The sequence below is a fragment of the Apostichopus japonicus genome, chromosome 1 (assembly GCF_037975245.1).
Source record: "Apostichopus japonicus isolate 1M-3 chromosome 1, ASM3797524v1, whole genome shotgun sequence".
NCBI lineage: Eukaryota > Metazoa > Echinodermata > Holothuroidea > Aspidochirotida > Stichopodidae > Apostichopus > Apostichopus japonicus.
This window is the reverse complement of record NC_092561.1, coordinates 18,094,149-18,105,577: the sequence shown is the minus strand read 5'-3', so window position 1 is coordinate 18,105,577 and position 11,429 is coordinate 18,094,149. Positions and strand designations below refer to the sequence as shown.

At 33.2% G+C, this 11,429-nt stretch overlaps 1 protein-coding gene across 3 annotated transcripts; it reads right to left on the bottom strand.

The window, feature by feature from the left end:
- Positions 1 to 86: 86 nt before the first annotated feature.
- On the bottom strand, positions 87 to 10,981 carry LOC139965865 (acetylcholine receptor subunit beta-like). 3 transcript variants are annotated; one of them, XM_071968653.1, is made up of 9 exons: positions 10,736 to 10,981; positions 8,300 to 10,108; positions 7,302 to 7,450; positions 6,728 to 6,772; positions 5,329 to 5,438; positions 4,266 to 4,382; positions 1,923 to 2,667; positions 1,335 to 1,391; positions 703 to 822 (listed from the first exon to the last, which is right to left on the bottom strand). In XM_071968653.1, exons 2-8 carry the CDS (start codon positions 8,337 to 8,339, stop codon positions 1,374 to 1,376), a joined length of 1,224 nt encoding a protein of 407 aa, XP_071824754.1. In that variant the 5' UTR covers positions 8,340 to 10,108; positions 10,736 to 10,981; the 3' UTR covers positions 703 to 822; positions 1,335 to 1,373. The 3 variants fall into 3 exon arrangements, with proteins under 3 accessions (XP_071824735.1, XP_071824818.1, XP_071824754.1); XM_071968634.1 differs by lacking the exon at positions 1,335 to 1,391 and having other exon boundaries at positions 87 to 822; XM_071968717.1 differs by lacking the exon at positions 1,335 to 1,391 and having other exon boundaries at positions 87 to 822; positions 7,302 to 7,437.
- Positions 10,982 to 11,429: the final 448 nt, after the last annotated feature.

Below are 11,429 nucleotides of genomic sequence, written 5' to 3'. Positions count from 1 at the left end.
CCTGTATTACTCGCGGAATCAATACCATTTTAAGGAGACAGTGACAACGCAAGATAAAGACTACTATATGAGCAACATTATAAGTTAAGGTATTTAAATTTACCTGTCTGCTAAAACAAATATATTTCCAATAAAATTAAAGAAGCATGTATCCAGAGATGAATATGAAAATATGTGCAAATTTAAGAGATTTTAGTTACAAAAAATGGAGGAAATTACGGAGGAAACCTGGGAAAATATTACATCGAGACGCTACAGATGCATCCTTTACTATTGCAAGTATATGTTGGTCAGTCCGAAACTTAAAATTTGAAATGAAAGCCACGACTTAAGATAATCGTCACACTGTAGCTAAATGCGCAAACCAATACAAACAAAAACTTTGCACGTAGGAATTTAGAACATCGGTGGTGCCAAATTTAAAGAAGCGTTGCATGACAAGGGGAAGAACAATTCGACCAGAACGATAAACAGAAACCTATTTGTGCCGAGATGCTTTTGTAACCTGTTGCATTTGAACATCATATGTCCAAACGAATGATAGTATTTAAGTTTAAATTAATTAGATAGAAACATGAATATCTTATATAAGGACACATTATGATACTAAATTGTACTATACCACAAAACTACGGTATTTTGCTTACATACACCATCCTTACAATCAATAAAGTTTTATTTTGTAATTTCAACCATAATCATGTCATTTAATGAGCGAAACTTCAAGACGACAATAATGACAATGATCATGTAAGCAATTAGAAAACAGAGTAATACCAGTCTGTCCATCACCAATCCCACTATCCGAGCTTCGAGTTTTCTCTGCAAAAGAAATATGAAATGAAATGACTATTTTTTGTTTAGTATTTCTTTCATTGTTTTCTCACAAAAGCAATATAAAGCTGATAGAAAATTATTGGATCATTATATTCATATGTAGTTTTACTATTGTACAGCGTTTTAGAATGTATTTTACAGATTTAACGCTTTATAAATTAATAAATTTGAATTTTGAATTTGATTTTGTAAAAATATACTTTGTTTATTAGATACTATACAATTTGAATTGAATTGAACTTTCTTTTAGTTTTATTTCTTTCGTTTAATTATCACTAAAAATATCGTTATCATCTAGCGGAACTGCAATAATTGCCACAAATCAGTCACAAATCAACACAAAAGTGCAACACAACAGTAGTTGTTCATGTGATTGACATCACAGAATATGAAAGCATGACGTCAAACACAATCTTAATTTGAATTACATTCAAGACTTTGTAAAAGAATGGTTTCAAATTATCTAATGTCCTTCTTTGTACTACATTATTACCTACTTTATATTGGTTCTTTTGTGCAAAATATTTGGTTCTGTTTCATTCTGTAAAAAGAATCTGTATCTAAAAACGAAATAAAGGTTTTCTTACATACGTAAATCCGTTTTAAATTGTTTTAAATTTGTGGGTAGGATGGTGTGCATGGTAATGAAGTTTTTAGGTCAAAAGTAACTGTCTTACTGTTTCAGTAATTTATATATTGCTGTGTATGAATCAAATTGGGTCATACTTGATTACAATAGTCAGATATTTATTTATTATGTGTTCATTTCTATCATTTAATAAAATCATGGGTCAGGACAGGTAAGCTATTAGGATATTTTAAAGGCCGGTATAGTCCTGATGTCGTTGCAGTGAATGCATGTGTTTGTATTGATCTGTGGAATATTCTAAGGTATAAATTGACTATCAATTTTATTTATAACGCTTTTTTGTGCTATTTTGTTTTTACTGTTTTGTAACCACACCCCATTCCTCATAGACGATATTTTAGGGACCAACTCCTGACTATTGAGCAATATATTGTTTTATCAAAGAAGAAACTCCATACCACACCACCCTTACGTGACCCCCTACTAAAATATTTACCTTTTCCAGGTAACTCAGTGTTTCAGATATTGTAGCTGGAATTGTTTGCATGGGTTGTACCTTATTGGTAGGTAATTCTTCCACCGTTGCCATGGTTACTATGTCGCTATCCTTGCTCACAATACCAAATTCTTCTTCAACCCTTTCCCTGTACGTTGTCAAGAAGAGTAATCTGGGTAAAGTCTCTAGTAAGAGTTTCCTAAATCTCGGTCGCTTCAGAACTGAAATTTTGCTGTCTCCATATGCGATTATTATGTTGAACAAAGAGAAAGGTACGGCGAGACACGAAAGGACGAAGGTATTTGTAAGATATGAAGAAATAAGTGGACCGTTTTTGCTCGCAGTTGGTAGTATATTGGTGACCAGTAGTTGAAACACAGTGAGACCTAGGACCATTGATACACCAAGTCCGATCCTTTCACCGCTGTCAGGCGGTGCTAAAAACGTCGCAAACGACATCAGACACAGTAAGGTAGATGGAATCACGATTGTTGTGATGTAATAGTTTGGATCTCGTTTCAAAGTGAAGAAGAAGACAGCACCTTGATAAGTTTGCAAAGTTTCATGAGATTCCACATCAACTTGATAATTGGCCGCGCTAAATGATAAAAGCTCCCATTGGTTGCTCACAATATTTGACGGCTGAGGTGACGTAGTCGCTGTAAAATTCATATCTTTTGTAGACTGATTCTCAGGGCTGAAACTTAATAAACATGTCTGAGTATCGAAAGGAAAATAGTAGATTCTGAAATCAAAAGACAAAGATAAAATGTGTAGTAGATCGGGAAGCAAAATTTAATACAAGTTTTATCAGTTTTATGTAACTAAATTGGAAAAACAAACTGTAGATTAGTGATTTTTACATCCAAACGTTTTGCATTATTCAAGTATGTTTAAATTTAAGCATTATTGCCATCTTGAAATAGCGGAGTGAATACAAGTTATATTTTGTACATGGTGTCCATTGTTTCCAATATTGGCTGCAGCTGTTAACTTTGCTTCGTTAATTAGCATGTTAAAGGTTTTTACCAATTAACCCAATGAAAGCCCCACTGTGCGTTAGATTTTGACAGTCTTAAGAAATTTGTTATTTTGAAGTACAGAACCATACAATCATGACAATGTACTTCTCTTGCCCGTCTTTGTAAGGTGGGTTAGGGTTAGGTCAATTTTTGAACAAGTTTCAACCTAGGTTGTGTCAGTAACGCCCGTGGTTTACAAGAAAAGGTAGCCGATACTCAAGCTGGTACAGTAAGTATACTGTAAATGTCCTGTAACGCATGTTATCGTGTTATGAACACAAAGCAGTAACTACCGATGCATGGTTGTGGGACATGGACAGTAGTTGCTGTACCAACCATTTAGAGTGAGTTCTTTAATACGCGATTCTAAAATGAAGTAGTATCTATTTGTTTTGTCTCAGTCTCTTCATTCTCGGCATGACAAATTGGCGAAATTTAAAGAGGGGTTTGGCATGAAATCAAGCGATAACGTACATCCTTTACTTCCTCCCGTAGGCATTATCATATTCATAGACTTCTTGTGCAGTCACGCGGTTCTTTGTCTAACATGGGAACAAGTTATCAGTTTTTACAGTGCCACCTTACCGTGTTACGAAAACAACATTGTTATAACTGAAGCACGGTTGTGGGACATAAACTGTAGTTGCTGCACCAGCTTTCGGGTATGAGTATCGGGTGGGGGGAAAGAGTCTCTGTTGTACAGGTAAGGCGAGGCTGTGACTATACAATTGAACGACTCGACATTTTTAAACTTATTATAATTCTGTAAACAAGAGCAGTTAGCAGACCAAACGGAATGGAGTACGCGGTGCTAGTCAAAAATAAAACCTATTGTTTAAGTACTTGTTCTTACCATTGTACTAACATGTTTACTTATCTTACGTCCCTTCTACCGTCAAATGATTAAAATACTTGGCGGTAACAGTTGACAAGAAGTTGATGAGCAAATGATTATAATATGATTAACGAAGGCTGATTATCTCTTTATTATTACACTGTTTTATTGATATGATATTACCATCAATACCGTCAATATGCACTCTTTGAACGATGGTCCATAGCATGAACAAGAGCCATTGCTGCATTTGTTCTTATATGCTCTTAAATGTTTTGTTTGCCTTAAGGGCAAAAGGTTAGCTTTCAAAGATAAATAATTATGTGCACATCAATATTAAGCCATTATTTGCTATCTATATGTCATATTCAGTTAAAAACAAGTCAGTAATGGAACTAAGTGAGGGTGAACAACCCGCAGAGTCATACCACATGTACATGATGACCAATTTAAATCACCGAGTTCATAAATAGATATATTTCTTACATCATTTGGCATTGTGTAGTTTGAACATAAGGACCTCCTAAATCCACTGAACCATCGTAATACAATTTGATGGTACCCCTGTCCGCCGCGACTACCTGCATTCCGTCCAATACCATACTGTGAATTAAATGAAAAGTAACATTTTCAATACGAGGCGTCAAATTATATAATTTTCCACTGAAAGTTATCTTTATGTCAACATAGAACAAAAACCATTTTCCTTGTGATGAGATCGCTCATCATAGGCGTAGGAGCCTAATTTGATTTGGGGGGGGGGGGGGGCTGTAACGACTTGCCCGAAAAATTTAACCAAATTTTTCGCGCGCTCCGCGCGCGTTCAACAAGTTAATGTGCATATCATATAGGCATTCATCGGTTATTGCATCACGTGCCACTAACCGATGAATACTATATGATATGCACAATAAGATGTTGAACGCGCGCGGAGCGCGCGAAGAATTTTGGTTATATTTTCCGTGTTATTACCCTTCCATATTGGTTTTAATTATTGGGGAAGTCGTTACAATAATAACGATAATAACAATATCAGTTTAACTATTGAAAAACACATTGCAAATTACTCTTCTTTCAGTAGGTGCCCGAAAAATTCTCAGCATATTGGCCGAATTTTCACACAAAAAATTGAAAACACACTGCAAATTTGTCTTCTTTCAGTAGGTGACCAAAAAATTCTCAGCATATTGCCCGAATTTTCACCAAAAATCTTGGTTGGGGGCTGTAGCCCCCCCCCCCCCCCCCCAGCAGACCACCTCCTACGCCTATGTCGCTCAAATGCTTTATCCTTATTATGATGTGAATTGATTTTCTACGCCATCGGTAGAAACAAATGATTGTAGGGCAATTTATTCCACATGTCAGCGAGTCAACTGAGGTATTAACGATCATATACTTCTTCGAGTTTCTTGTGCTAATCTCTAAAATCAAATTCGAAATTCCAAACTTAGAAATTGACTAGTAACTAGTAATCCCACTAGTAACCTCACAATGATTTCATTCATTTCTGTAAATGTCTTTAAAATACATATTTGTTTGAGTTACTTACGCATGTGTGAGAACTATAGATGGTGTCCAAATTTCATCGAAGTATACAACAACGTTGTCAGAGCCTTCGAATTCATTGGGATCCCAAGTTAGTCGTTCGTCTCGCCAAGTCTATAGACATGAGATAAATACATGATTGTACGCAGGGGGGAATAGTCTGAATCTTACAGCCTCCTCCCCTTAAATAAAAAATTGAAAATGGCATACTGGACAGCTGCAGGTAAATGTTCTTGGTTGACACTTATTACTTTTTTAATGTGTATCTATTACAAGGCGTATACACAACTCCTTTTACGAATAAAAGAAATTGCTGCATGTTTGTTTTTTCTTTTCTAAAAATGAATTATTATGATAGCTTACTTTCATTTTGTATATACATTTAGGCATTCTGTACCTTACTACCAGTGTGCGTTTATTATTAAAATGTTTTTAGAGATACTGTCACATCATTTTAATGGTCTGCTTCTCCCAACATTAGAAGAAAAATGAATTTATCGTAACCATTTGCATGCGTGTAACAATTGAAAATTAAATATCCATTTGGCACTTTGAAATATTTCCTCGTTCTTAAAAAACAAATACGGGTGACAAAAGGCTACAGTACTTCAGAGTGAATTAAATGACAGTAATAGTCTCTCTTTATCAGCTGTTAATTCAACTTTCATTATGATCATTTAATTAAAATTAACTTTCATGAAATGAATCGAATTTTTCGATCACCAAAACCTGCCGACTATATTATTGTCCTTTAAAGAAAAAAAAAAGAAAAAAAGAAATAAATTAAGTAAACACAATATCATTACTATGTTTTTCCTTTCTGCTTAGATATTAATTTCAAGATAAGTAAACATATTTTGATTAAATGGAAATAAATTTAATATTCATTAAATGAATTAAATTTGCACATATGCACAGTCGTATGCACTTGACATTAAAACCTTCCATTTAAGGAATTATTATAGGCCGAATTAAAGCGCTAAGTGTGTTCAATGGATCATATTATACAATACAAAACAATTCGTATTCATTTTGCACGTACATGTCAGACTTATAATTAGACTAACGTATTTTATGAAATTTCATTCCTGATAAAGCTCGACTATTATGTTTATCAAGGACTGTGGAAAGTCTAACTTATTGAGATGCTAAGTTGATGAAGTACTTCGTTATTTGTGATCGATTCACGGTAAATGTCTGTAATTACCGGAAGTTAAAGGTTCTGATGAGATATCAATCAAAGACTGGTAAATCTATACCAAGGCCTTACGTCGAGTTCCTTGAAACGGTTTGTAGATTAGTTTTTCATTTTATAGGAAGCGTGACGTAGTATCGTAATTAATTTTAGTATGTACTTTTTTATAATTAATTTTTATTGTAATTAGCATGTGACAAAACTTTACCAACGTTATCCAGGAGGCTGTGGTTACCGTCTGATCCTTTTCGTTCTGTAAGTAAAACAATGTAATAACACCATAAACTGAATTTCACAAAAGTAATAAAAACGAAAAATAACAGCGTTACTATTTATACCTGGATTTCAAATGATTTTAAATAATTAAATTCATAAAAGTATTTTTAAACTGTTAAAATTTAAAAAGCAATTGAAAAAAACGCTATCACATATAAAAAATAACTGATTTTCAAATATTTCATAAATGTTTGGTAAAAAAATAATAAACATCTACCATTTATTATTTTGAATTTCAATGGTTTGCAACAAATGATTTACAAAATAAAACCTGTAATTTGATTTCCAATTAATTGACATATTATATTATACTTTATAAATTATTGATAACTAGCTTATTTTTCAAATAAATCTAGCATTTCAATCAGTCAGCATAGAGGTAAAGCATAACATTATTTATTATAACTCATTCATGTCTTAATATTTGTACACCTGGAAAAAGAGAAATAAAGTGAAGACATAAACAGTTTTTTTTTTTAAGTTTAAATATTGTTTTGATTACTCACCAAATCTACCATGGCGTAAATTAGCACCTCTAATTTTACATCGACAGGATCGCTGGCATTTAGGACTGGTCTTTCTCTGGGAGAATATCCCGGCTGGTTAAAGACATGTTCTCGAATCCTTCCCTCTGCATTTTTTCTAGAAAAAGCTTCTTTTAGGTGTAAGATTTTAAGCAATAACATTTGTGACAATTACGCATCAAATACATACATATATATATATATATATATATATATATATATATATATATATTTATATATATATATATATATTTATATATATATATTTATATATATATATATTAATATATATATATATACATATATATCTAATATATATACATATTTATATATAATATATATATATATATATATACATATATACATATATATATATCTAATATATATCATAAAATGCGGAAAGATGTGTAAAATTATGAATTTCAACGATGAAATACCTTTCTAACATATTTAAAACTGTAATAAATTCTCACAGCAACAGATATAACTGAGATACATAAGTTTTGCAAATTGTAACGATTCAGCAATTAATATTGTATTGTAATATAAACAATTGTTTTTTTTTTCATTTCAAAGACAAGACTATTCTTTCTAAAATGTAACCAATTGTTAATGATATCCAAGAAGTGCAATCACCCGATAATAACATTTTCAGAGATGATGATACCAACCAAACCCAATATTTTGATTCGTTTGGAAGGTTTACAAATGCTTGGTGGCATTAAGAATGACCCTCATAAATATAAACAATGCTTTTTCTTAACAGGAACACCATTCTATCTCAGTTCAAAAAACTAGTTAGTTACTAAATAAATACAAGTATTCTAAAAGTAATGACTGATTTAAAAAGCAGGAAAATAACTGCCAAGACTTTGTTCCTTGTCAGTCGTTCCCGCCCTGGGCTTCCATTTTAATTTCTTTAATGTGTTAACTGCCTCGTATTATATCTGTGAATATATGAATATATGTAATAAACTCACGAGGTGCGGCGATAATGAGTAAGATAACGTACAACTTCATAGCCCACAGATGAAGTTAAAAACAAATGGAAGTCGACAAGCGGTAGATGTCACCAGTAAATGAAGGTAATTTGAAAAGATGACTCTTTCACAAACTGTTCTCTTCTGTTAGAATAAACTGAAATCTAAGTTTGGCGGACGAATTATATATTGCTACTAAATGGGAAACATAATTCCAATAGGGACCTTCTCACTTAAAATAAGCAAACACAGTTGGGTGGTAATTTCCTGTGGTAAACATATCATGTAGCCAACCAGATAATTAAATGGTTGCTTAACCATTTTCAGATATCGATCGGCTCTCTCGTTAATAACAATTGTTTAACTTATTTTTTTGCTCCTTAAAATCCCTCTTGTCTTTTGAAACACCACTTCTCTATCCATTAAATCCGCTACTTTATTAAAAAAACCCAACCTTTAAAAACTTGTTCGTGTGAATTGTTATGAAAATAGCGTACAGTGGTTATTTTGACTGATATATTGATGGGCTTTTAGTAGTTTAGATTATTAATTTACAATAGCCGACGTTTAAATGGACTCTGATTGCTAGAAGCAAAAAAAGGACAAATCATGGGGTGATAGCTTCCTGTGCTGAGATATAAAGATCATAGTTTATTCAAGTTATGATCAATAAGCCGATTCTTCAATAACATGTGACCTAATGGTTAACTAACACACACCAAGTGATTTAGTTTGTTTCTTTTACAGTAGAATTATAACTTTTATAACTCTTGTTCAAAGCGATTTTGTCAAGGGAAAATATTGTTGATGTAGTTAAATTGTGGTTAGAACAGTTGATCACAATAAAATAATGACTCGCGTTACTTGTACTGCCCTCAAGTTGCATCAATAAAATATTTAATGTGTTGCTAAATGTATTACTTCAGATTGCTGTGCAATGCCATTAGCTTGTACAACTAAGTATTTAAGTCCAATTCCTTTCCCCTGTACTGAGATACACCATATAGCATGTTGTTCAATCTATCTCGGTGAATTCATTTAGAAAAAACATCTTGTATGTAAACAACGCGAATGACTTTTGCTCATTTGTTCCGTTTTCAACCAGTAAAAGTAAAATTTAAAAATAATTATATTACATTTAAAATATTCAATTGTGTGGAAGGAAGTTATTGTGTGTTGGTAAACTATGATTAAAGGAGTTTATTACAATACAAACATGACTTCACTTCCTTGTAGGATTCATCAATTGTATAAGTAAAGAACAATGAAAATATAACGTGAATTAATTTTCCTGAAGAAACGAGACCGTTGTATCCCACATCACTACAATGCACTGCCGTGGTGCAATATTATCATCAATCTTGAAAATACTTCCAATAGTAACTCCAAAGGCTTTTACCTACTACATTAGCAACTTTGGATGTACGCTATATCGCCCAGGAATACATTCTTCAACTTCATTTCAATGTGAGATTATATTCACAATTTTGTCTCCAAAATTATGTCTTTGATGTCATCTGTTCTGCTTTTCCATTAAACACATTGTTGGAGACTTTACTTACTTTAAAAAAAACTGTTAATAATTTGTGTTGTTCCGGGGCGAACACCAAAATTCCATTTTTTTTTTATCAAGTACAACATCAAAATCAAATAAGTTCAATAACAAGTTATACACATAGATTAGTCATCTCCATACAGTGATGCGAACTCTGCCAATGTGACAACAAGTACAACACCAAAAGCGATTAAAAAGCAGAGCAGGAAAATCCTGTCCATTACCAAACCAAGTGTGCGAGATGCAAGTTTTACCTGCATAGGAAATCAATCAAAATAAACGATCGTAAACGATTAGGCAGAAACCCACATTCAAACGAAGAAATTATTTTACGCTCAGACAATTACAGCGTAAGTTGTAAAGCGTAAGTCTTTGTGGGTTTCTCCCGCATTTGTGGTCGTTTAAGCGTCGTGAAAATTAATCACCATCATCATTATCATTATCATCATCATCATCATCATCATCATCATCATCATCATCATCATCATCATCATCATCATCATCATCATCATCATCATCATCATCATCATCATCATCATCATCATCATCATCATCATCATCATCATCATCATCATCATCATCATCATCATCATCATTATTGCTTTAAATTTGTTAAACTTGCTCTTATCAAAGATGATTGCTGAAAAGTACACTTAAGGCGGAATTTAGCGGTATATTTGTCCTGAAACAGTTGATAAATTTCTTTCCAAATAAATTAACAGTGTATTTTACCCTTTCAATCGCTGATAGAGATGTTGTTGAATGTTAACTTGTAAAAGAGAGGACAAAGTCTCGAGATATCAGAGATATCTTATTCATTGTTCAACAATATAACCATTACGTAAATTTCTTGTACATTTACAGACGAACGATACACATACCTTCTCCGACATGGTTAGTTTCTCGCCTACGTAGAATTTGTCTTCCGGTTCAACTTTCCCCGAAAGGGACGTCTTAACAACAGGTGCTTTCGTCATAATTCCTTCATCTATTTTATCTTCCTGTGGTTTCTTTTGATGCGTCATTCTAACATTAATCCTGTCCAGGTAGTTTGGTACAAAGAAAAGACTCGGTAGAACTTCCAGCAGCATTCTACGTATTACTGGATATTTCAATATATTTGTTAGTTTGATATCTCCGTGTGCAATGTTGACGTTAAACAAAGAGAATGGCACGACCATGAGGCAAGAAAGAATGTACTTGAAAGGTACCCATTGAGAATAGGTGGTTGTTTGCTTGCTGTTGGGAGTGTATCGGACACTAGCAGCTGGAATACTGTGAGGCCAAGAACCATAGATACACCCAAAGATACCCTCTCGCCGCTATCAGGAGGAGCCAAAAATACCACAAAGGACAAGAGGCAGAGAAATGTAGACGGGATGACTAGGGCAGTTATGTAATAATGAGGATCTCGTCTGATAACAACTTCAAAAATACCATATGGGTAATAACTTCCTGACACGTTCCCAATGACGATTTCGTACTTTGTTATTTCCACAAGCTCCCATTCAGTGCTCACAAAATCTTTATAAGGTTCATTTCTCGACATACTAAAATTCAGCCTGGATTGATCTT

Bases quoted from the DNA above. Each gene is read 5' to 3' on its own strand.
- LOC139965865 (XM_071968634.1), bottom strand. From the start codon at position 8,339: ATGAAGTTGTACGTTATCTTACTCATTATCGCCGCACCTC. The intron at 4,383-5,328 runs GTAAGTAACTCA...TTTAATTCACAG, and splicing joins TCTATAGTTCTCACACATGC to TATGGTATTGGACGGAATGC. The intron at 823-1,922 runs GTAAATATTTTA...TTTCTTTTGCAG, and splicing joins CACTGAGTTACCTGGAAAAG to AGAAAACTCGAAGCTCGGAT.